Source organism: Periophthalmus magnuspinnatus, chromosome 18, assembly GCF_009829125.3.
Source record: "Periophthalmus magnuspinnatus isolate fPerMag1 chromosome 18, fPerMag1.2.pri, whole genome shotgun sequence".
In the NCBI taxonomy this organism is placed as follows: domain Eukaryota; kingdom Metazoa; phylum Chordata; class Actinopteri; order Gobiiformes; family Gobiidae; genus Periophthalmus; species Periophthalmus magnuspinnatus.
In genome coordinates, this window is record NC_047143.1 from 13039054 (window position 1) to 13066116 (window position 27063).

Sequence of the window (27063 nt, forward strand, 5' to 3'; positions counted from 1 at the left end):
ACATGATTGATCTTGCCAATCTCCTTCTCCCTGTCTGCAGACGTCATGCTGCAGATGGGCTTCTCTCAAGAGGAGATCCAGGACTCACTGGTCAATCAGAAGTACAACGATGTGATGGCTACCTACCTACTACTGGACTACAAAAACTCAGAGGTGAGGAGACCAGACCAACCACCACCATGGTTGTTTTTTACTCTGGCACACTTTTACAAACCTACTAAATTGGTGCTATATGTAACTTTTCTGATAAGGGGTCTGCCACCTCCATGTTTTTGTAGAGATGTTAATGCTTTGTCTGGCATGTTCCACATTATGGCATTTAACTAATTTTTCTTGCATTCATTCAGATGTTTTAAATTATTGAAGTAATACCTTGAAAAACATGTATTGTTACTGTGTGCTGTATTGCCACTCCACAGCCCCGACCTGTAATTCGGCCTGGTATCGTCACCTACCTGTCTTGTCATGTACATACATTTGTTTGATGCCATACTGTGGAAGCAGGTGGAAAACATTCCACCAATAAAGTTACATAGTGTGTCTTTAATATGTTTTTCCTGAAATATTGTCAACATTTTTTTTAATCCAAGTTGTTTTCTGCTGACAAACAAACCAGGTTTTGTTTCGTCTTGCTACACATATGAATAAATATATGTACCAGTAGTAACCCAGCTGCTTATGGAGTTAAGTTAAAGTTTTGTTAAGTTTTCATAAAGATTTAGATGTTTGATCCTGAATTCTGTACTAGCATAGAACTTTAGCTTGGCCTTCATCGCAATTTTAAATTCAACCTATTAACCAAACTTCCAGTGCTTTTTGATGTTTTCAAACAATACAACTTAAATGAAACTTGTTACTGAGTGGTTAAGTGTGACGGCACTTTCAGGTCGAAGGCAGGTAGCATTGTGGCAAAAAATAAAACAAAGCTAGAAATCAGCTGTGAAGTTGCGGTTGGACCCAGAAGTGACCTCATCACTTAACAAATCTATATCTATATTTGTATTAATTTAGACCATAACAATGCCTTGTAACCTTTGTTCACCCTAAGCTCATCACCCTCACACGTCTTCTCTTTCAGCTGGAGGAAGGCTTTATCAAGCCACGCCCAGGAAGTGATGTAAGCAACATAAATTTTCCCTCCCCACCTCACAAGGTACATCAGGGATAGTAGGGCTAACACAGCATCTAAGCTAGGACACCCCGTCCTCCAGTAAGCTATGATGCTACTGTACACTGTAAGTCACACCAGCATTTTGGCGTGTTGTTCTCCTTGGCCCCTTATCATGGCACTATGCAGAGGTGTTTGAAGCTTTAGGCAGACCAAGCACATATACAGGCCCTCACTAACCATCAGGGACCCCAAGACTGAATTTCAAGAGCAGAACCATAAATATGATTATAGTTTTACTCATATTTATACTCTATTGATGCTCTCAAATAACATTATATTACAGTCACAAACTAGCTGGTTTTTGAAAACAGAACCATGAACACTCATATTGATCACAGGCCTCCTGAAAATGTGTTGATTAAATCCATTGTATACGTATGATTTTTTTGTGACAATTTTAAAATGTATCAGCCTGTGTTTGCTAATCTCTGCATTGTGTCACTATGGTAACATTCCTGCATAGACATGCATGCAGAACACCCCCAAAGTGATGTCACTGCAAAGTGTCAATACTGATACTTTATTCTAAGACAGGATAAGGAATGACTACAGTAAAACTATTTGATTAAGTGACTTTTTATTATTTCTCTTAACAATTTTCTTTCTCAGTTATTCTATTAAAATTTGAAAAATCTAATCACAACATTCTCATGAAGTTGGATTAGACCAGTGGTTCTCAAATAGTGGGGCAATAGTGGGGCATCTCACCGTGCCCCCCTGGGGGAGCCGCGGTGAGATGCCAGGGGGTGCGTATGACTCCGCGTATGACTCCGCGTATGACACTGTAGGTACTGTAGATAGCGTGTACACAGCGCGCACACAGCAAAGAACAGGAGAGAGTTCCATGTTATTTAACCAGAAGCCTCTTCATTCGATTTTGTTGCTGATGTGGTCGGTACATGCATAGTGCAATAGTTAGGAGTGTGCACTTGTTTCATTCAAGACATACCCCCTTGGTTTCTAATGCAAATGTTTTCTTTCTTAAGAACCAAGCAAATAAACAACTAAGGAAGCGTTACACCTACACTACTAGTCAAAAGTTTGAACACACTTTTTTCATTGTTTTCGTCGATACATTGTAGATTCTCACTGAAGGCATCATAACTATGAGTGAACACATGTGGAATCTGTTCAACAAAAAATAAACTCAAAATCACTCAAAACATGTTTTAGATTATATATATATATATATATATATATATATATATATATATATATATATATATATATATATATATATATATAACCATTTCAGGAGGCTTCATCATGAATCTAATTGAGAGAAGGCCAAGGGTTTGCAGTGCTGTCAACCAAGCAAAGGGTGGCTACTTTCAGCATTTGGATATCTTTTTTTTTTTCTTTGCTACATAATTCCATGTATCCTTTGTATGTGTTTAAAAAGTAGAAAGTAGTAAACACTGAATGAGAAGGTGTGTCCAAACATTTGTCTTGTACTGTACATTGTGGATTCTCATTGAAGTCCTCAAAACTGAATGAACACATATGGAATATAGTAAACAAAAAGTTTGAAATAACTCCTAACAAGTTTTTTAAAGTTTATGTTTGCCCTTTCCTTTAATCACCTCTTTGTACACTCTTGCTACTCCACCAACAAACCCTGACAAGACACAGCTGTGAAGCTAAAACTATTTTAGATGACTTCATCATGAAGCTCACGGATTGAGGTTTGCAAGGCTACTTTGAGGAATTTCAATATAAAATATAAAACTAAAATATATTTAGAATTGCTTCAAATATTTGATGTGTTCAGAAAATAGTATTAAACCTAAAGCAAAAAGAGAAGGTGTGTCCAAACTTTTGACTGGTAGTGTATTTTTAGATTTACAATGCTTAGAAAACCTTGCAATTGAAATGAATTCTTATGATTAATCAAAAATCTTGCTGCTCTTTCTCAGGTACAGCGCAGTGTCTCGTCCAACCAAAAGCCTCCAAACCGCAGAGCCACTGACCAGGGTGAGATGGGTGGTTGTGGAGGGGTAGTGGGTAGAGGGAGAGAGGGGAGAATACTACTCACGTGTCTTCTGTCCCTAGGCTCATCCTACTCCAAGAGGGGAGGACAGGGGGAGAAAGGCAGCAGCACCACCGAGGACTCAAGCAGGAAAGGCTCGTCCAGCAGCTCCACCACCAAGGTCCCAGCCAGCCCCCTGCCCCCGGACCGCAAGAAGAGCGCCACCCCCTCCACCGTGAGAACACACACATCTCTCCAAATCAAACACACTATACACTCACTGTGCTTACATACACAACAGGAAAAACAGATAACTGGCCTAGCCCAGTTTAAATAAATCTATCAAACTGAAAATCCGCTGTATGTAACATCCATCCGCTTTTCTGGGGCTGGGTCACGGGTGCAGCAGGCTAAGCAGGGACTCCCAGACTTCTCTCACCCCAGACACATCCTCAAGCTCCTCCAGTGAAACCCGGAAACACCTTGGTTTCCAGGCCAGCCGAGAGATATAGTCCTTCCAGAAGTCCGATACAAGTGAGGGAGGATGGAGCGTGAGATTGACAGGCGGATCGGTGCAGCGTCTGCAGTGATGCGCGGTCGCTGTATCGGTCCGTTGTGGTAAAGAAGGAGCCGAGTCCAAAGGCAAAGCTCTCGATTTACCAGTCAATCTACGTTCCTACCCTCACCTTTGGTCATGAGCTTTGGGTAATGACCGAAAGGACAAGGTCGCGGATACAAGCGGCTGAAATGGGTTTCGTCTGTAGGGTGGCCGGGATAGGGTGAGGAGCTCAGTCACACGGGAGGAGCTCGGAGTAGAGCCGCTGCTCCTACACGTCGAGAGGAACCAGTTGAGGTGGCTCGAGCATCTGCTCAGGATGCCTCCTGGACGCCTCCCTAGGGAGGTGTTCTGGGCATGTTCCATCGGGAGGAGGCCCCGGGGAAGACCCAGGACATACTGAAGGGACAATGTCTCGCGGCTGGCTTGGGAATGCCTTGGGGTCCCACCGGAGGAGCTGGAAGACGTGTCCGGGGTGAGGGAAGTCTGGGAGTCTCTGCTTAGACTGCTGCCCCCGCGACCCGGCCCCGGATAAGCGGAAGAAAATGGATAGATGGATGGATGACAGTCCGATACAGCAACCGTATCACTGCAGTGACCGACGTGGGCGTTGAAGTCCCCCAGTAGAACAATGGATTTTCTGGTCAGTACACTGTCTAGTACCTCTCCCAGGGACTTCAACAAGGCCGGGTACTCTGCTGTTTGGCCCATAGGCCGACATAACAGTGAGGTGTAGGGACGCAACCCTCTCATTCAACGGGGTGAACTCCAACACATGGCGGCTGAGTGGGGCAATAAGCAAGCTCACACCAGCCCACCACCTCTCTCCACGGGCAATGCCAAAGAAATGGAGAGTCCAGCATCTCTCAAGGAGTGGGGTTCCAGAGCCCAAGCTGTGCGTGGAGGTGAGGCCGACTATATCTAGTCGATAACAACCTCCTGCATAAGCTAAGGGCCCCCCCCAGCGAGGTGACATTCCATGTCCCCAGAGCCAGTCTCCATGTCCGGAGATCTGGTCGTTTAGCTCCCTACTACTACTGCCCAGATCTTTCTGCACCGGCCTCTCACAGATCCTTCTGCAGGTAGTGGGTGCACTGAAGGACAGCCCCACGTCGCTCCTTCAAGCTGTGCCTGACCAGGTGCTCGCTGTCACACACCCACCCCAGGCCTGGCTCCAGGCTGGAGTATATAACAGTGCCTCACCTAGTCTGCACCTAATGTAAATTGGACTGCACTGTATGTAACACTGCAGTCCAATTTACATTAGGTGCAGACTAGGAGAGGTGTTCATCTGCACATGGTAAGAAACAGCCAGAAAAATATTAGAAATGTATTTGGGTGTGTACTCTCTCGTTTTACATCACCAGCTCTGATAAATGGTCACATTTTTTAAATCGTTTCCACCCTCAAGGCGCTCAAAGCTCTTTACAGTGTAAACACAAAGTGTTTACAGCATGATAACATGCGGCCTCTCCATTTCACACTAGCACATCATTGTTTTGGTCCACTTTTTTAAAATGAAAGTAAAAACTTCCAATGCTTCAATGTAGGCTATATTTGTAGTATAAGTTGCATGTCTGAAAATCAATTGCTCACTGTAGATGAGATGTCACTGATGTATTTCAACCAAAAGTATGGTTGTATGTAGGAGAGTCATTCTCATTAGTAATTATAGCTGCAAAATTTTAGTGCTAATGCTAAATTACTAGATGTCCTTGAATGTCTGGTAGCCCTCTTTTGCACCTATTCGGTTCTCTGACCTCCTGTAGACTGGGACAAGAGTGGTCTGACAGGTTGTGGGGCATATATATCGTGATGTTTTACCCAGCTCGAGAAAAGTTACATAGTGCAGCTTTAATACATTTACACAATATTGATTATTTATAAAGTTCTGGATTTGGATATTTTTACACATGATTTAACTAATCAGATGTAGCACAACTGATTTTACTCCAGTGCACTATATATTTGATTGTCAATGAGCACAGTTTTCATAACCCTTACATTACATATCTCACAAATCAGGCTAAATTTGAAAAATCCTATATTGCGCAAAATTGACTCTTGTGAACTTCAAGCCATGTTAGAATGCTGTTACCTCATCAAAAACATACCCAGAGTTATGTTTTGTTTCATTCACACAATAATAATAATAATAATAATTTGAATAATCCTTTATTTTTAGTCTTTCTACAAAGCTCAAAATGCTCTGTTCCAACTTGTGAAGTCATGAAGTGGTACTTTTCACGTTAACAGTTACCTTTTACTTTTTGTTCAGTAGAGTTTGTCAATCCCAGAAATTATTAAATGATTTGATTCTAGCTTATGGAGTTTAATAACACAGTGGAACACTTTCTGTATTACCACATGACATCACAAGAGTGTTTTCTGTTTCAGAGACGAAGTCAGTCTAAATGCAGGATTTGTGTGTTTAAACAATGAATAAAACAAAATGCAACTCCGGGTAAATTTATTATGAGGAAACTACATTTTAACATACACTGCCGGGCCCAAAAAAAAGTCGCCCACCAAATAAAAAGGTTATACACTCTAATATTTTGTTGGACCGCCTTTGGCTTTGATCACACTGACACAGCTTGTTTCAGTAACCTTCTGCAATGTCACAAGATTTATTTCCATCCAGTGTTCCATTAATTTTTCACCAACATCTTGCACTGATGATGGTAGAGTCTGACCACTGGGCAAAGCCTTCTCCAGCACATCCCAAAGATTCTCAGTGGGGTTAAGGTCTGGACTGTGGTGGCTAATGCATGTGTGAAAACGATGTTGCATGCTCCCTGAACGACTCTTTCAAAATTTGAGCCCGATGAACCTGGCATCGTCATCTTGGAATATGCCCGTGCCATTAGGGAAGAAAAATTACCTGGTCATTCAGTATATTCAGGTAGTAGGCTGACCTCATTCTTTAAACATATACTTTTGTTGAGCCTAGACCTGACCAACTGGAGAAGGCTCGTACCTTTTTGCTTAGTTAAAGGTGGCAACTTTTTTTTGGCCAGGCAGTGTAGATCAGAAAATGTTGTAACATAGGCCCTTTACATTAAGCAAGTAAGACATGTTCTGCTCATGTTCCAAGCCACCTGAATCTGTCCCTGTCATCTGCCTCACCACAGAACAGCATCCTGTCCACCGGTAGCCGCAGCAGAACCTCCCCCCAGACCGAGAGGGCTACCCTAGGGCCTGGCATCCACAACGGCAAGGACAGGTACGCCCCCACAAACGCATATACATGCACTTGATGTGAGTCACGTTCCCCAGAGCTCCACCCATCAACACCCAATCCCTCTCCCCTCAGCCCGATGCCCCACACATCAGCAGAGTAATTACACATTCACCCAAACCATCGAAGAACTAAGTAGTACAGCTTTGATTTTTGAATCGGTCAAAATCAAAGTCGTCATAATTATCCCGCAATGCTTACTGTGCATCATGCTTCCTAGGCTTCCATGTTAAAGAGGACATATTATGCTTTCTTTCTGGTGTTGAGTTTTAAACATGTCAAATATTGATCTGGATTTTACATTGTGTTCATTGTAAACCACATAATTTAACCTAAACAACTGCTCTATTGGCTTCCTGTTCAAAACTGCACAACTGATCCTGTGGCATTTCACAGAAACTGAAGAGCTGTATTTTAATTAGCTGTGTTTTTATTGTTGAAAAAAGGTATCTAACATTTCTTAACATTTTTGTATGACCCAGACCCTATATTAACAACTTCACAATAGAGCTGTTAAGTGTGATGTCACTTCCGGGTCCATCAGTTGATTGAAAACTGTGAACATGTTTCAATTTCCTCTTTTTTGGCAACAGTACATCTCACGTTAAAAGAGATTGCAGTCGTTTATAGCTAACAAGGTCATAAGCATGGATCTATGGTTATAACTGTGACAGAAAGTATGCTCAGCTAGTGTGAGAGGTGATCCAGCAGTTAGTGGGACATACACACTGGTAATCCTATGTTATGGTAATATTACTGTGATTAAACAGATGCTTTTGAAAGGTAATTTTCTTGTTTGATGAATAAGAAACAAAAACAAAGCTAGAAATAAGCTGTGAAGTGTCTGGTTCGATCCGGAAGTGACACAATCTTTTATGTATTGAACTCAACAGTCACCACCCACTCCTGTTTTGGGTGTAAATTTTGCATACATTTTTACAATAATATTTGAAAAAGTTTGTAAAGTCTTAAGAGTTCAAGGCATCACGCTGGCTAACCAGCTATGTGGTAAATAATATCCATACCATGTTTTTTTAAGTCCAAAAAGTACCATTGACACTTTAGAATATCTGCACTGAACTTGTACTTGTACTTATTTAGTGTTTTTATGTTGCAATTTATTACCAAAGTAAGTTCCTACTTTGTGAGCTGTGTTCACTGACAATGGCAATAAAGGTCTTCTGATTCTGATTCTGAAAAAGTACTTTTATAACAAAAGATTGGTGAAATGCTTTAATAAGTTGACAATTTATAAAGTTTCAAAAAGAGATTTTAAATAAGATTATGTCTTGTGGTCATTAGTTACCACATAGCTGATTTTCTGAGCACTCGACCCTCAAATGCATAATAATAATACTGGATTACTCAAATATGCATGAACCAATTAAAATACAGCTCTACAATATCCACAGTAAAATAATGATGAAAGAAACACAATTAGAACATGGTTAATATCCTCTACTGTGTATTTAGTATAATATGTCCCCTTTAAAGTGAAGCCTCACCATATCAGCTGTCACACACTCATATGGTCACTCTCATGTCCTCTCTGACGCGTCCTTTCACCTCTGTATCATGTATGCTGTTAAACGTATGACACAGTGGACGGGCGCTTCAGACAGCTTATGTACTATGGGTACCCTTTGCTAACTCGACCATCAGCATTGTTTTACCTGTTAAAAGTTTGCTCATTGTGTCTTCAGCTCTCCTCTCTTGCTCTCTCTTACTGTTGTAGTCTTTCCTCTTCTTTCACTCACACTTTTTTCTCTCCATTAGCCTCTCTTCTGTCTCTCTCTTTGTCTCGTAGTTTCACCTTTCACTCGCTCTTTTTTCTTCTCATAAACCTTCCTTCTTTATCTATCTCTCCTGAAATCTTTTCCTCTCCTCAGAACACCCCTTCTCTCTTGCTGTCTCTCTCTCATCAAAAAAACTCCCCTCTTGCATCTCTCCCTTCTGTTATCCCTCTCCTTACTCCCCTTTTTTGTTGTTTCTGTCATCTCAGTCTCTTCTGAAATCCCCCTTCTCCTCCCTCTCTCTCGCTATCTCTTTCTCTCTCCTCCACTCTCCCTGCATCCCTTGTTACCGTAGTGAGACTGCTGTTAGTGCAAGCCTTAGTTGTCATAGCAACCAGAATCATTAACACAAAGTTGAGGAAATGGGTTTCTTAGTGATGCCTCTAATTCAATCCTGTGTGAACAAGAGTGCTGCACCAGGACATCAGACTCAGTCACATGACTTCTAAGCAGGTACTGAGCACATGTGTGGAGACATGGACTGTATTTAAGCCCAATGCAATGCACTCTGCTATTTCTTTACAAAACCATTTAAAACCTGCTCTTTATAAATAGGAGTTGAGCAGAACAAGGTCAATAGTTCCACAGCTTCCTAAACCAAAGTAAGTGAATTGGTGTGTAAAGCTAAGTCACAAAAATACAACTCCATTTGATTTGTGTATCTAAAACTTGTGATAAGTCTACAGCAGGGGTGCTCAGACTTTTTCAGTATGCGAGCTACTTTTAAAATCATCGTGTCTGAAAGATCTACCTCATACAAAAATGTTAAACATATATTTATTTGTAAATGTATTATGAATTCTTACATGTACAGTGCATTTTGATGTACCTTGCACAACGTCATGAGATAATACAGCACAACACAACTGAACTTCTTACATGTTCTTAATTAGTTGAATGATGATTACTGCTCTGACTTGCACTGAATAGAATCAGTGAGGGATGCATAGTTCGTGCAGTAGCTTCTGACAGCCAGCCAGGTGTAAAACTGCATTTTTCGTTTGAAAGTGATAACAGAGCTAATCATGTGGATTACGGTTTTGTCTTTTTTTATAGCCATAAAAATCATGTTAAATGAAGTATCAGAATTTACTGCATTTTTTCACACAACTACTTCTATTTTACACATCCATCCATATTTTTTTCTTTGACGCATCGAATAAATGACTGGGAAAATCCCCGCAGCGCCCGTGCTCTCATTTGTCACCTTCGAGGGACAACAGAGGCAGATTACCGTAATGACGGTAAAATATTTAAATAGCCCCGTGCCTCCGCTTTGAGACGCCGTTTGAATTTACATGAGACCACAACTGGGCGCGGAGTTATGCTGCTGGAAAGTCCGCAACCCGCTCTATCAGCGACGATAGGATCCGATGCTATAGGGTTAAACTAACTCGCGCTTGTTTATGCGTGTGCAGCGCCCATGATGTGACCTAGGGTCAGGTGTAATCTGACTGGTTGTCCTGTATATTAGTCATGTGACTGGTTGGATGACGGGACATGATCTACCCAAAATGCCTAGATCGCGATCGACGTAATGAACACCCCTGGTCTACAGAGTTGTCTTCCACTGTTGGTGCCCTCTCCTTTCCCTGTCCTCCCCCCCCCCCCTACTACTTTCTATCCCTTTCTGTCTCTTTTCCACTTTCTATCTTATTTCTCTTACACTCTCTCTCCCTCTCTCACTGTTTATCTCTTTCTCCTTCTCTTTCTTTCTATCCTCTCTCCCCTCTTTCTCTTTCCCTCTTCTCTCTCCTTGTCTCTGTCGCTGTCTCTTTCCTTCTCTTTGTCTGTCCCCTTCTCTTTCTCTCTCTCTTCTCTCTCGCTCGCTCTCTCTCTCGCTCTCTCTCTGCTATTATCATGTGTGACATGTCCTGCTGCTAACCATGCTCCGCCCTGCCCCCCGCCGCGCACTCATCCGCTCCGTGTGTGTATCTGTGTTTTTGTCTGTGTGTGCGTGCCGGGCGGGTCTCCCTTTCCCCCTCCCTCAGCCTGAACACCCCGGGGTCCCGTGCATCCACTGCCTCTGCCACAGCCGTGCTCTCCTCATCGTCCTCACGCCCCCGACATCACAAGTCCCACTCGTCCTCCAACCACCCCTGCCCCTCCGAACTGCACGTACCTCGCTCCAGGCAAGTGTTCCTCATCCATTCATCTTCATCATTGTTACTAAATAACACTAACACTAAACACCTAATGACTCCTGGGTAAAGAAAAGTATATGGAGCCAAAGGAGGAAAGTACATGTGGTTTATAACCAACTAGAGGGATGCTGAACTCAAGATGTTAAAGGTGCACTATGTAACTTTTTTGATGGAGGGTCTGCCACCTGGCAGAGATATTCTGGTTTTGCCTGGAATGTTCCACAATATGGCATTTCCATGGAACCTCACCAAACCTCACCTCACCAGGTGAGGTAACCTCACCAGGCCGATTTACAGGTTTAGCAATAAATTTTACTTTTTTTCAGTTACAGTTAGTTATGCAAAATTGACTATTGTGAGCTTTTAGCTATGATAGAATGTTGTTACCTCCGCAGAAACATCCCCGGAGCTGTGTTTTTGTTATTTTTTTTTTTCACATATGGTTGCGTAACCTTTATTATGAGTCTGTCTACATCTCCAAAGCTTAAAATGCTCTGTTCCAAATTGTGATATCATGATGCGGTAATTTTCATGTTACCTTTTGTTCAGGAGAGATTGTCAATTTCATGGCTGAAATTATCCAAATAATTCTAGTGAAGGTGTAAGGAGTTTCAAAACCCAGTGAAGCACCTGTATTACCACATGACATAAGGTGGAACAGAGTTTCTGTTTGAAAGAAGAACACAACTTAAATATGCAGGGTTTGTGTGTGCAACATGTGTGAATGAAACTAAAGTCTGAGTATATTTGTGATGAGGAAACAACATTATAAACAACATTTTAGAAAACGCAATCGAGATAAGCAGAACATGAACCTCCAAAACAGATTCCATAGTGCATCTTTAAGAACTGCTACTTGCTTAGTTACCTCAATTGCATGATTCCATGGAAATGGAAAGTTAAAACCATACTTTTCCATAAACATAGATTAGTTCTGTGACATACTGTGATTATAGCCAAATCAACAACATTTCCATGGAAAAAAAGAGGCCAAATAAGAGTCACTTTTGTGGAGAAGCAAACCTACTCACAGTAAGAACAAAGGAAAAAAATACATTTATTTTCATTGAATTTTAGAGGGAAAAAGTTGAATACTATCGCTTTAAGGTTGGAGTAACAGATGCAGAAAATATCCAAAAGAGGTGTGACTTGAAGTCAAATTCCCATTCATTTTCCCCATATATTTAAAAAAAACAGTGGATCTTAACACTAAATCATATTTTTTTTTCCATGAAACTGAGTACATAGCATTGTCTCGTGTTCCTTTCTTTTGAGTACAAGACAGGTTCATTTGCACCTTTGTGGCTCTGCCACTGCATTTCAAGAGGTCCAATGTGACCTCACGGGCCTCTATCAAATGCAACATGGCATGACAAGGAAGAGTGTTAAGTGTGAGCCTGTGGTATTGCTTACACACAGGATCAGGGTAGTTGTTGATTAGCACTTAACACACCGTAATGAAGTTAACACTATCTCTGTGTAAATCTCAGGCCCACCTCCCTGTCCCACCCCTCTCACCCCTTAAAGTGCATATGACAGGTTAGACTAGGCATTCACTACATTCCCTACATTCCCTAAATTTGCTTCCATGTGTCATACTTAAGGTGCCAATATTGCTCTATATTCTGGTCTATGTTTTAATGCTGTTTACTCATCACAAACATACCTGGAGTTGTGTTTTGTTTCATTCACACTTCTTACACTAAAGGTAAGAATTAGCTGTTAACTTGAAAACTACAGCTTTATTACATCACAAGGTGGAATAGTGCATTTTAGAGATGTCGACAGACTAATAAACCAGGATTACTGAAACGTGTGAATTAAACAAAACCCAACTCTAGGTATGTTTTGTAATAACATTCTAGGAGAACTTAGTTTACATGAGTCAATGTTACATAATATAGGACCTTTAAAGGTAATTCCATAACTGTTACCTAGCAACCATAAGGGCCAAAACATACATTCCACAATAGTTAAGATTTGACCAAAAAGTTAATTAATTTAAGTAATTAATCATTGCATTTATACGGTGCCTTTCATGACCCCCAAAGTGCTTTACAGTACATTATTCATTCACTCCACACTTGATGGTGGTAAGCTACTACTGTAGCTACAGCTGCCTTAGAACAGACTGATGGAAGCAAAGCTGCCAATCTGTGCCTTCGGCCCCTCCAACACACTCAAGCACACACCACTTTCATACTAGGCAATGTGGGTGAAGTGTCTTGCCTAAGGACACAACAAATTTTTGCTACTGGTGCCCCACTATGGCATCTGGAATTCCCTGCGGTCTGCCTTCCGAGTACTAACCAGGCCTGACCTTGCTTAGCTTCCGAGATCTGACGAGATCAGGCTATAAGGCAAGTATGTATGAAAAATGACAATACTTTTATTTTGTTAATGTTTAAACTGCCAGAAAAATGCCTTCCTTATACATAAATTGTGTCTGCTTGTAGATGGAATTTTCTGTGTTTATGACATGGGTAGAAGTATTCCATATTCAGAATTTAGCAATGTATTTTAGTACATCTCAACTTTTTTCCACAAACTGATGTATAACTATGATAAAATATTACACAGGTAGAATCCCACCAAACCATGTCATAATTAGAAAAACATGAAAACCTATCATATGCACTTTGAAGGCACTGCCCATTTCAGAAGCACGTTTGTACTGTGGCTGTGAGTGATGTCAAGGTGATTAGTCCCACTTTAAATGGGGAGCCACTCATGATCATAGATTTTTGTTTAAAATTATTTCTGAGTTTTGATAAATTAGAAAGGTCTAAATATTGAAGTTATCACACGATGGCCATTGGTTACTACATATGGCTCTGTCATGCCTTTAAACTCTCTGAATGTGAATCTAACTTATGCAACAATAAAAGCCAATGCACTGTGATCCATTGTGACATTGGATATGCCCAGTCACAAACCCCGCCCTCTTGACTGTGATTGGACCAGTACCAGGAAATCTGATCTCCATGGAGTATTGCCTGACTGACTTTCTGTGTTGACAGTACCATAAACAGACATATGATAAGTCTGTATCTGTAAAAAGCTCAACTTCTCAGTATTTACCTGCATTATATGCACATGAGCTGCACTAAACTGGGCTATTCTGTGAGCTGTTCCTTAGCAACAGTATCCTGGGAAAGAGTGTTTGCTTTAAGGCTGTCTTTTAGCAGTCACTTGAGCTCTGATAACCTACTGCCTGTGAACACAACCAGACCAGCTGGTTTTTCCTCCTTTTTCCCCTTCCTCCATCCCTGCCTCCTTTACTCCTTCACTCCCTCCTTCACTCCCTCCCTTTTCCTCACTTTTTGCAATTTCAAGTACTTTTTGCAATTTCAAGTACTATATGACATCACACAGTAACAAAGGAACTGGCACAGTAACAAATTTTGAAGCACAACATATTTCTACAGTGATGTAATGCAATAAATGATCATATTGAAACTAGATAATCTCAGTAAACAACTTTTAAATAGACAGTGTCTAAGTGGCATGGACTGCAACAAATTGAAAGCAGATTGAAGCAATAATTAGCCACAGAAGTTACTTTTTCAACGCTCTACAATTCAAATCTCCCCAAAATATTTTGTTCCAGCTTTTATATATTGAACATATAGTAATTATCATTATCAGTATTCAGAAACCAGAGTATAAAAAAGCCAATGTCCAAGACTGATTTTGATCATTTTTTCCAAGTATATACGAATATCTACTATAAACTCTACATTTAGCACAACACCCCTTTCTGATTGACCTATGCTGGAGCTTTAAATCACTAGTCAATACAGTGAAAGCCCATACCGATTACTCTCTATATAAAAGAGGCATGCATCCATTGTAACATTACACATGCTTTTATTACGGCCTAATGATTGTTAATGTCTCAATCTACTTAGCTTGTATTTGTTGTGGAGCCCAGTAACTATAGATAAAAGATTCCCTTAAGCTGCGTCTGCAGTGATGCGGTCGCTGTATCGGTCCGTTGTGGTAAAGAAGGAGCTGAGCCGGAAGGCGAAGCTCTCGATTTACCGGTCAATCTACGTTCCAACCCTCACCTATGGTCATGAGCTCTGGGTAATGACCGAAAGGACAAGATCGCGGATACAAGCGGCTGAAATGGGCTTCCTCCGCAGAGTGGCCGGGAGGAGGCCCCGGGGAAGACCCAGGACACGCTGGAGGGACTATGTCTCTCGGCTGGCCTGGGAACGCCTTGGGGTCCCAACCGGAGGAGCTGGAGGACGTGTCTGGGGTGAGGGAAGTCTGGGAGTCCCTGCTTAGACTGCTGCCCCCGCGACCCGGCTCCGGATAAGTGGAAGAAAATGGATGGATGGATGGATGGATGGATTCCCTTAAGAGCCCAAACCCTCTGTGTGGGTGCTTTGTCTGGGTGCTGTGCCTATTGCTGGGTTTCAGATGACATCACAACATTCTATCGGATTGTTTAGTGATGATGTCACTTCCAAGTCAAACTGGTTTTCTAGCTTTATTTTGTTGTTTCTATTTTCTTTTCTGATCAAAAAACAGACAATTACCTTTCATAACGTATGTTTAACTTGTGTGTTAAACTTATGAATTTTATCAGATAAAAAGTAAAAAAAAAAAAGCAAAAGTATTCATCCTCCTGGAACTTTTTCAAATTTTGTCACAACTACAAATTTAAATATTTTTTCATTTGTGTTTTATGTGAATAAGTAACACAAAACGGTACATAAGTGTGAAGTAGAAAGAAAATTAGACATCATTTCCAGATTAAAAAAAAATACAAAACTGAACCACCACCTTAACATGGTGGAGGAGTTTCAGCACCCGGATGATCCTGAGAGCTATGTTGTCAGGGGCATCATGCCCTTGGTAGGGTCACCCATGACAAACAGGTCCAGAGGGACAGGTCAGACTGAGAGCAGGTCAGACTAAGAGCGGTTCAGAAGCCTTCCATGTTGAGTACAAGATCAAGGCCTGTTACGTCGCCCGGACTGGCATTACCGGGAGCCAGGCCTGGGGTGGGTGCTCACCAGCGAGCACCTGGTGGCTGTGCCTTTTCCCATGGGGGCTCAGCCCGAAGGAGTGACGTGGGTCCGTCCTCCCGTGGACGCACCACCTGCGGGAGGATCTGTGGAAAGCTGGTGCAAGGAGATCTGGGTGGCAGTCGAAGGCTGGTGCCTCGGCGACCAGATCTCTTGACGTGGAGACTAGCTCTGGGGACATGGAATGTCACCTCACTGGGGGGGAAGGAGCCTGAGCTTGTGCAGGATATTGAGCATTACCGGCTAGATATAGTTGACCTCACCTCCATGCACAGCTTGGGCTCTGGAACCCAACTGGCTTATTGCCCCACAGCTCAGCCGAGTCATGTTGGAGTTCACCCTGGTGAACAAAGGGTCACGTCCCTGTACCTTCGGGTCGGTGACAGGTCTCTCACTGTTGTGGTGGCCTATGGGCCAAACAGAAGTACCCGGGCTTCTTGGAGTTCCTGGGAGGGGTACTAAACAGTGCACCGACCGGGGACACTGTTGTTCTCCTGGGGGACTTCAATGCCCATGTGGGTACAATGACAGTGACACTTGGAGGGGCGTGATCGGGAAGAACGGCGTCCCAGATCTAAACCCGAGTGGTGGTCTGTTATTGGACTTCTGTGCTAGCCAAAGCTTGCCCATAACGAACACCATGTTCGAGCACAAGGCTGTCCATCAGTGCAAGTGGCACCAGGACACCCTATTCAATTCAATTCAATATCTCTATATTGTCACGTGCATATACATACAAGATATATAGCACAGATGAAATTGCTGTCCTCTCCCACCTCAGTGAAATCATATTAAAAGTGCCAAAAAAAAGAAATGTGCAAACCAAGTAACAATCAAATAACATTCAAATATAAACAGAACAGAAACATTCAAGCATAAACAGAGATCGCAGATTTAAAAAAAAGAGGTAGTGCTAAATAAATATGTGAAATTAAAAGTTATTGATTGTCCATATAGAAATATATGTGCTAAAATATATGAAGTAAACAGTTATTGATGGTCCATATAAAATTATATAAAATATATGTGCTAAAATATATAAAGTAACAGTTATTAATTGTCCATATAAAAGTGAGGTAGTGCTTCATAGTCCACTGTTCTCACTGGGTGACAGGGGGCTGAGGGGGGGCAGAGGGGAAAAGTGAGGGTAGGGCAGGGAGAGAGTTGAGTCTCCTGACAACCTGGTGGAAGAAACTGTCCCTGAGTCTGCTGGTTCTGGCCTGAAGGCTCCGCAGTCTCCTCCCTGATGGCAGCAGGCTGAAGAGACTGTGAGATGGGTGGGTGGAGTCACCTGCAATCTTGATGGCTTTGCGGGTGAGGCGGGAGTGATAAATGTCCAGTAGAGGGGAGTCTTTTTGCAGAACATGGTGCAAGAGCCGTACCACACCGTGATGCAGCTGGATAAAATACTCTCGATGGTGCCTCTGTAGAATGTCCGAAGGATGGGGGCCAGGGCTCTTGCTCTTTTCAGTTTGCGGAGGAAGTAGAGGCGTTGTTGAGCTCTTTTGGCCAGTGATGCAGAGTTGCTGCTCCAGGAGAGGCCCTCACAGATGTGCACACCCAGGAACTTGGTGCTGCTCACTCGCTCCACTGCACCGTTGATGATAAGTGGAGCATGCTGGATGTGCGCTCTCCTAAAGTCCACAACAATCTCCTTCGTCTTCTCCACATTCAGGTGGAGATTGTTGTCCTTGCACCACATGGCCAGCCTGTTTACTTCACTCCTGTAGCTCGTCTCATCGTTGTTGTGGATGAGACTGAGCACAGTTGTGTCATCCACAAACTTAATGAAAAGGTTAGAGCTGGATGTAGGGGTGCAGTCAGAAGGATGAAGAGGAGGGGACTCAGCACACATCCCTGGGGGACCCCTGTGTTCATCACAACCGTGCTGGATGTGTCGTTTCCTACTCGAACTGACTGTGGTCAGGAAGTCAAGCAGCCAGTTACACAGGGTGTTGAGTCCTATTTGGTTCAGTTTGTGGATGAGCTGCTGGGGGATGATGGTGTTGAATGCTGAGCTAAAGTCGATGAACAGCATTCTGACATGTGAGTTATTGGTCTCCAGGTGGGTGAGAGCTGAGTGGAGGGCGATGGAGATGGCATTATCGGTGGAGCGATTAGACCGATATGCAAACTGGAAGGGATCCAGGGTGGGGGGGGTGAAGATCTGATGTGTTGCATGACGAGCCGCTCGAAGCACTTCATGAGGATGGGAGTGAGTGCAACCGGGCAGTAGTCATTGTGGCAGGTGGGAGTCAGCTTCTTCGGGACTGGAATGATGGTGGTGGTCTTGAGGCACGTGGGGACAACAGCTTGGCTCAGTGAGATGTTGAAGATGTCAGTGATGACATCAGTGAGCTCCACAGCACAGTCTCTCAGGACACAACCAGGGATGTTGTCGGGGCCTGGGGCTTTCCTTACGTTTATCCCTTTGAGGGAACGTCTCACACTATCGTAGGATAGTGTCAGCATCTGGTCGCCGAGAGGGGGTGGAATTTTCTGAGCCGTGGTGCTGTTTTTCATCTCAAAGCGAGCAAAGAAGTCGTTGAGCTGGTTCAGCAGCAGAGGAGTGGAGCTGCCACAGGTCTGCGGAGGGGGCTTGTAGTCTGTGATGGACTGAATTCCCCTCCACAGGTTCCTGGTGTCTCTGCTGTCCCTGAAGTGGTCAGCGATCCTCTAAGAGTACTGCCTCTTTGCCACCCTGATACCACATGCCAGATTGGCCCTGGCTGTCCTCAGGCCGGCCATGTCCCCAGCTTTGAAGGCCACATTCCGAGCCCTCCAGAGCCTGTGGACTTCTCCTGTCAGCCACGGCTTCTGATTTGCTCAGATGGTGATGGTACTTGTGACCGTGACATCGTCCATGCACTTCCTCATGTAGGACGTGACTGTCTCTGTATATTCCTGGAGGTCAACAGAGTTATTGTATGTGGCCTGCTTGTCTGAATATACTCCAATCAGTGGTGGAAAAACAGTCCTGGAGTGCCTCTGTGGATCCCTCCGGCCACACACGTACCTGCTTAAGAACTGGTTTGGTGACTTTAACCAGTGGTCTATATGCAGACATTAGCATGACAGTGGAGTGACTTGAGGCACCAAGGTGGGGGAGGGGAAGGGCTTTGTAGGCTCCTTTCCGTGCAGTAAAAACATTGTCCAGAATGTTATTTCCTCTTGTAGCAAAGTTTATGTGTCCGTGGAGTTGTGGGAAAACGCTTTTGGGGTTTGCATGATTGAAGTCCCCGGCCAGAATGAAGAAGGCATCAGGATGGGCTGTCTGCTGGTCACTGATGAGCTGGTGGAGCTTGTGCAGTGCCTCACTCTTGTTGTTGGTGGAGGAGCTGGGAGGGATGTAAACTGCCACCAGCAGAATGGCACTAAACTCCCTCGGCAGATAGAATGGCTGGCATCTGATGATGAACAGCTCCAAAAGTGGTGAGCAGTGTTTGCAGACCACAGCAGCGTCATGGCACCATGCGTCACTGATGTAAACACCGAGTCCCCTGCCGCAAGTCTTCCCTCCCTCGACGAGAGCTCTGTCTGCCCAGTAACATGTTAGCTCAATGGCATGGTCCGGGACACTGTTATTTAGCCACGTTTCCACAAACACAAAGACACAGCACTCACTCACAGTCTTGGAAGTAGCAGGGAGTAGTCGGATGTAATCCAGTTTGTTGGCCAGTGTAACAGATGGGATGGCCGGCCGGTGTGGGCTAGGTGCTAGCCTAGCACGGATACCTCCGCGCTTCCCCCTCTTCTGCCTCCGCATAACCCGCTCAAGTCTCCCTAGGTCGGAGGGTGATGATCAACTTTGTTGTCGTGTCATCTGACCTCCGGCCATGTGTCTTGGACACTCGGGTGAAGAGAGAGGCAGAGCTGTCAACTGATCACCACCTGGTTGTGAGTTGGATACGCTGGCGGAGGAGGAAGACGGATAGACCTGGCAGGCCCAAGCGTATCGTGAGGGTCTGCTGGGAACGTCTAGTGGAGCCCTCTGTCAGGGGTGTCTTAAACTCACACCTCCGGGAGAGCTTCTCCCAGATCCCGGGGGAGGGGACATGGATTCCAAGTGGGCCATGTTCACTGCCTCTATTGCCGGCGCGGCCGCTCGTTGCTTTGGTCGTAAGGTCTGCGGTGTTTGTCGCGGAGGCAACCCCTGAAACCGGTGGTTGACACCATGAGTAAGGGATGCCGTCAGGCTAAAGAAGGAGTCCTATTAAGCCTTGTTGGCTTGTGGGCCAAGCGCACTGTGACTTGTGCTGTCGCGGTGGCAAAAACTAGGGGTTGGGAGGAGTTCGGGGAGGCCATGCAGGAGGACTATTGGACGGCCTCAAAGAAATTCTGGCAAACCATCCAATGCTGCAGGAGGCTGACCTCGACTGGGGATGTTGTCGGACGGAGGAAGGAATGCTTTGAGGACCTGTTCAATCCCACCATCATGAGGAGGAAGCAGAGACTGGGGACTCAGAGGTGGACTCGTCCATGACCCTGGCTGAAGTCACTGAGGTGGTTGGCAAGCTCCTCAGTGGCAAGGCTCCGGGGGTGGATGAGATCTGTCCTGAGTACCTCAAGTCTCTGGTTTCATGGGAGTTTGCCCAACCAGTCCGCATGTGCTTTGTGGATCTGGAGAAGGCATTCAACCGTGTCCCTTGTGGTGTCCTTTGGGAGATGCTCCAGGAGTATGGCGTCCGGGGCTCTTTGCTAAGGGCTGTGTGGTCCCTGTATGACTGAAGCAGGGGCTGTGTTCGCATTGCTGGCAGTAAGTCAGACCTGTTCCCGGTGCATGTTGGACTCCGCCAGGGCTGCCCCCTCACCGGTTCTGTTTCTTTGTATTTATGGACAGAATTTCTAGGTGCAGTCAGGGGCCGGAGGGGGTCTGGTTTGGGAACCACAGGATCTCATCGCTGCTGTTTGCGGATGATGGTGTCCTGATGGCTTCTTCGAGCCAGGACCTGCAGCTGGCACTGGGGCGGGTTGCAGGCGAGTGTGAAGCGGCTGGGATGAGATTCAGCTCCTCCAAATCCGAGGCCATGGTTCTTGACCGGAAAAAGGCGAAGTTCGGAGGATCGAGTCCTGCTCGGACCAAGTTCTGTCGTTGTGTCCTTAGGCAAGACACTTCACACACATTGTTTAGAATGAAAGTGGTGTGTGTGCGAATGATTGGTGGTGGTCGAAGGGGCCGATGGCGCAGATTGGCAGCCTGGCTTCCGTCAGTCTGCCCCAGGGCAGCTGTGGCTACAGTAGCTTACCATCACCAAGTATGGAAATTAATGAATAATGACTATAGTGTAGCGATTTGAGAGGCTTTGAAAAGCACATTACAAGTGTAAGCCATTATTATTATTATCTTGGGGTCTTGTTCACTAGTGAGGCACGAATGGATCACGAAATTGACACGGGGATTGGTGCAGGGTCTGCAGCGATGCAGTCATTGTATTTGACCGTCATGGTAAAGAAGAAGCTGAGTCAAAAGGCAAAGCTCTCAACTTATCAGTGAATCTACGTTCCTACCCTCACCTATGGTCATGAGCTCTGGGTAATGACCGAAAGGACAAGATCATGGATACAAGCAGCCAAAATGGGCTTCCTCCGCAGGGTGGCCGGGTGCTCCCTTAGAGATAGGGTGAGGAGCTCAGTCACACAGGAGGAGCTCGGAGTAGAGCCGTTGCTCCTACACGTCAAGAGGAGCCAGTTGAGGTGGTTCAGGCTTCTGCTCAGGATGCCTCCTGGACGCCTCCCTAGGGAGGTGTTCTGGGCATGTCCCACCAGGAGGAGGCCCCGGGGAAGACCCAGGACACGCTGGACACGCTGTCTCTCAGCTGGCTTGGGAACTCCTTGGGGTCCCACTGGAGGAGCAAGAGGATGTGTCTGGGAGTCCCTGCTTAGACTGCTGCCCCCTCGACCCAGCACTGGATAAGCGAAAGAAAATGGATGGGATGGATGGAAAACTGAAAAGTGCAGTGAGGAAAAGTATTCACCCCCCCTAAGTAAATTTGAGGAACCACCTTTTGCTGCAATTACAGCTGCAAGTCTTTTGGGGTATGACTCCACCAGCTTTGCACACATACAGACTGAAATTTTTGCCCATTTTTCCTAGCAAAACAGTTCAAGCTCTGTCAGAGTTTAGACTGTTTGTGAACTGCAGATCTTGCCACAGATTCTCAATTGGATTATGTCTAGACTGACTGGGCCTTTCTAATGGAATGAATATGAATATATTATGAATGTATATATGTTTTGCTTTAAACCATTCCATTGTCTCTTTGGCTTTATGTTTAGGGTCGTTGTCCTGCTGTTAGGTAAACCTCTGCCCCAGTCTCAAGTCTTATGCAGACCCCAGCAGGTTTTCTTCCAAGATTACCATGTATTTAGCTCCATCCATCTTCCCATCAACTCTGACCAGCTTCCCTGTTCCAGCTGAAGAAAAGCACCCTGCCACCGCCATTTTGACTGCGGGGATGGTGTGTTCAGAGTGATGTGCAGTTTTCCTCCATACGTAGCATTTTGCTTTTAGGCCGAAAAGTTTGATTTTGGTCTCATCAGACCAGAGCACCTTATGTCACATGTTTGCTGTGTCTTCCAAATGACTTCTAGTGAACTGTAAACAAGACTTCTTATGGATGGTTTTCAACAGTGGCTTTCTTCTTGCCACTTCCATAAAGACCAGATTTGTGTAGTGCACGACTAATAGTTGTCCTGTGAACTGATTCCCCACCTGAGCTGTGGATCTCTGCAGCTCTTCCAGAGTCACCATGGGCCTATCTCTGATGAGTTCTTTTCTTGTTCGTTCTGTATGTTTTGGTGGACAGCCATGTCTGGGTAGGTTTGCAGTTTGTGCCATACTCTTTCTATTTCTGGATGATGGATTGAACAGAGTTCAACACTTGGGAAACACTTTTTAGATCCAAGCCCTGCTTTCAACTTCACCACAACTTTTTCTCTGACCTGTTTGGTGTGCTCCTTTCATTTTGTGGTTTGCTTCCCAACACTCTCTTAACAAACATCTGTGGCCTTCACAGCACAGCTGCATTTATACTGAGACAAGATTACACACAGGTGGACTCTTTTTAGTCATTAGGTCAACATTCAATCTTTCCAAAATCATCAGGCAACTTCTAAAAGCAATTGGTTGCATTCAAGAAAAAGGGGGCTGAATACTTTTGCACGCTGCACTGGTTCTTGTTATGTTTTTTATTTTAAAAATAAAATCTTGTAAAATATTTCCTTCCACTTAACACTTGTGTGCCATTTTGTGTTGCTCATTCATATAAAATGCTAAGAAAATCTATTTAAATTTGTGGTTGTGATGTGACGACATGTGAAAAAGTTCCAGGGGTATGAATACTTTTGCAAGCCACTGTATGTAAATATCTCGTAATTACTTGTTATATTGTTTTACCAGTGTGTGTATCTCAATAACTGCCAATCACTACCAAAGCTATCTTAGCCTTGTGTCAACCTTGCACACCGTCTGTCATACTTATAACTTCGTTAGAATTAAACTACTTAAACGATTGTTTCAATCAGCTGATGGACTCAGAAGTGACAACAGCTAAAATAATTTTTGGATATTTTATGGAAAAATACAATGCAATCCATAGGATAATCTGTCTCTTGCCCCCATCTGGGAGTATGACGACATCACATTCTACAATCTGAAAACCAACAATGTACTGTACCTGGCTGCGTGCTGTGCATGCTGTAGGTGCTGGTTGCTGTGCCAGGTGCTGGGTGCTGTGTGTCCTCCTGGGTAAGCCTTGTTCTGTTGCATGCCCCTTCCCCTCCCTCCATCAGTGAGCTGGGCCTGTTCAGAAGCTGGTTGGGAACACAGGAGAGAAGGTAACAGCAGACTCCTCTCTGAGCCCCTCCCTCCACCTGTCCTCCTAGTCAACAACATTCTCCATAGTCTGTTCAAGACACAGGAGCACTGAGGCCGAAAACACAGTTGTAATAATTGCAATTATTTAGGTTGGAAAATATCCTCTGTAGAGACGAAACTGTCCCTTTGTCTCCATAGGGTTTTATTGGGTGTAAAAGCTGCTAACCCTGTAGTTTAGACCTCTACAAACATGTTTTGAAATGTCCCTCCCAGTGTCTCCATGGGGTCTTATGTAAAATATGTTCTGAACTATTGACAGTAGTTCTGGTTATGTTAAAGTGCTGTGAAATTACTTACAGTGCATTTCTGTCTGTCTCACTATGCGTCAGCCATCTGGATTCTATTCAGTTCTCACAGGTCATATTAAGTTTTGACCTGTGTTATTTTAATTGCTTTATAGAAAAAGACAGCTGTCAATTGGACAAATTTTTGTAGGGGTGAACACATTTCACTGCTCATCCAAACTGCCTCTTCAGTTCTGGTCAGATTGCTGGTGGACACTACCTTATATCTATCTGAAGGGAGGGGCTAACCACATTGAAACTGGCTGTTTAGTTTCCCCAATGTAACGCTCACTGCACTCTTCACTGAATGGAGTAGACCACATTGCTTTATTTATAGCATGGGGTTTTGTCCTTTGGGTGAAACCAGTTTCTGTCTTAAAGTGTTTGTAGGTTTGAAATAGACTGGAATCTCATACTGTCTGAAGATTCTCTAAAGTTTTTCAGACACACTCACTGTGTAAAGTATAGTTACGCCTATCCTAGATTCAGATTCCCTGTTGTGCTATTTTTTTTTTTTTTTTTAGCTCTCTTAGATCTATTGAAGGCCCATTTTGGATAACCACAAGCAGAGAGGGCATTCTCCACATGTTGTTCCTCCTTCACTTTTTCCTCTGTGTTTGTTGGTACCACTTGAGGTCTGGGAGTACGGATAACTCCCAGTTTGTGCTGCAGTGGATGGTGTGAATCAAACAGCGGGTATTGGTCAGTGTGTGTGGGTTTCCTGAAGACTTCTTCCTGGAGACACCAGTCCTCTCCTATAGTTACTGCACAATTTACGATGGCCTCTTCCTGTGTGAACTTTGTTTGGATCCACAGCATTAATATGTGCAGTAAAGGGTTCCAAATCTTGAATTTCGATTTTTGTCGAATTGTTATCCATATATCGATACCAATGCGTGGGTGGAGTGCCTAGAAATGGGGCCAATGCATCCTGTTCAAATTGTTCCATGTACAAGAGAATAGGAGAGACTGCTGAGCCTATGGCACAGCCATGGATTTGCCTGTAGAAGTTCCCTCTAAACTGGAAATATATGGTAAACAAATTTCCAGCAGTTTGCAGATTTGGTCCAGTGTCAGTTTAGTTCTTTCTTTTTGTTTAGTATCCTGCAGTAACCTCTTCTTTGCTGCCTCCATCAATACAGCTGTGGAGATACAAGTGAAAAGAGAGGTCACATCGAATGAAACCATGGTCTCATCTGAATCATTGATCATTGATTGATTTTGCTCACAAATTCTGCTGTGTTCTCAATATGGTGCTCCATATTTCACACCAGAAGAGCCATGGTCTTGAGATGTTTTAGATGTTTAATTGGTTTAGTTTGTGTTGATGGAGCTATGACTGTATGGTTGTATTGGTGCTTCTCCGGGGATGTGTCCAGTATGTGTGCGTGTGTGTGTGTGCCTGCCTATTGTATTACACCACCTGGTTTATGCTCTTTATCATTTAGAAAACTATTCTTGTACAGGTTGTTCTGCCCAGTAATGTGTTAGGGATGGGAGATATATCGGTTCTGGTATTGGCTGATAATAACATTGGTGACTCCGTATCAATATCACCCAATGCCAATATTGATATTCACTGCATACTATACTGCTATGAGTGTTATATGTATATTCACAAAAGTGTAAAGTTTTTTTGTGATCTTAAGTTGAAGTTGAGATACAATTTGAACCATATTATGGATTTTAAACGCTAAATATGGTATTGGCAAATACCCATTATCGGCCACAGCAGCGGGCCAAATACTGGATATCAGTATCTGCTCCAAAAATCCATACCTGCCCATCCCTAGTGTGTGTGTATTGTTGTCCTGTGTTTGACTCTGTGTGTTTCCCTAGTGCCCCAACCCAACGCGCTCCTGGAGCGTCCCCTTCAGCCCATAACATCAGCAGTGCAGCCGTGTCTGACCGCAACAACTTCTCCCGAGGCGTGGGCATCCGCAGCACCTTCCATGCAGGACAGCAGCGAGGGGCTCGAGACCAGCAGGGCTCCGCCTATCCGGGGGGCCCCGCCTCCCCCTCTCTTTCTCACGGCAACAGCCAGGCTCGCCGCACGCATGGAGCCACGGGCATCTTCAGCAAGTTCACTTCCAAGTTTGTGCGCAGGTGAGTAGGACCCCAGCACCCGGTTCACATGTGGAGCTGAGTATCACCATGGTAACTGTCTGAAGATATGAAGTGAGGAAAACAGTTTGACTTGTGAGTGATCAGCCCAAGGTCATCTGTGTGCTAACAGTGACAGCCCGTCTCTAGTTCCGAAAGTAAAATTCCCATCATCTTTTTAAAAGTTTGAAAGACTAGGCAGCTATGTGTAACTAATGACCACAGGACCTGTGCTTTTATAAAAAATTGGTTTATGAAACATTATAAACAGCTAAGTTATTAAAATATTTTGCCTAATCTTGCTTTTAAATGTGATTTTCGAACTTAAACCAACCACGTTATGGATATTAGTTAACACAACTGGTTAGCGTCAGTGATGCCTTCAAACTTGAATTTTTCAAAAAGTCTATGGGAAAAGTAAATGGAATTTTAACTTTCGGAACCAGAGTGGTTTCCGGCAGTTCCGGAAGTGAGTTCCATTAGGTTCAGTGTTTAGGATCAGTTTGGTGTCACTGCCCCCAGAGCAGCCATTTAGATAATTTTGTGTTGTGCAAAGAGAGAGAGGTGCCAGAGGAAAGAACCAGAGCAGCTGTGTGAATGGAGGAGGCGGAGCTCGCACACCTCCCTCGTACTGATACTGTCTCTGAGCAATGATTTCCATAGTTACCTCAGATATCACTTTGCCTGTCTAAAAATAGTGGTGCTGGGGACACCTCCAGACTGAACTGTGGTGGTATTGTATTGGACTGCATGTGTGCCATGTTCATGTATGTGCTCTCCTCATGGCCACAGCTCAGCATCCACACATTGTACGGGACATTCTCCCCACTTACAGCAAGAGGACAAAATAAAAATCACTTGAGGTGTCAGTCAAAAATTTGAACACA

The 27063-nt window shown here is 44.1% G+C and overlaps 1 protein-coding gene across 16 annotated transcripts in view; it reads left to right on the forward strand.

Annotated features, from left to right (window-relative positions):
• Positions 1-27063, forward strand: part of mark2b (MAP/microtubule affinity-regulating kinase 2b) — a 100812-nt gene that overhangs the window by 58711 nt on the left and 15038 nt on the right. For 12 of the 16 annotated variants that reach the window (XM_055228947.1, XM_055228941.1, XM_055228943.1 and 9 more), the window contains exons 11-17: positions 41-153; positions 1079-1117; positions 3088-3145; positions 3224-3375; positions 6831-6922; positions 10722-10862; positions 25913-26179. In XM_055228947.1, the coding sequence (XP_055084922.1) occupies positions 41-153; positions 1079-1117; positions 3088-3145; positions 3224-3375; positions 6831-6922; positions 10722-10862; positions 25913-26179 (862 nt within the window). The remainder of the gene's footprint in view (positions 1-40; positions 154-1078; positions 1118-3087; positions 3146-3223; positions 3376-6830; positions 6923-10721; positions 10863-25912; positions 26180-27063) is intronic. The other 4 variants (XM_055228949.1, XM_055228950.1, XM_033984149.2 and 1 more) reach the window with 1 other exon arrangement.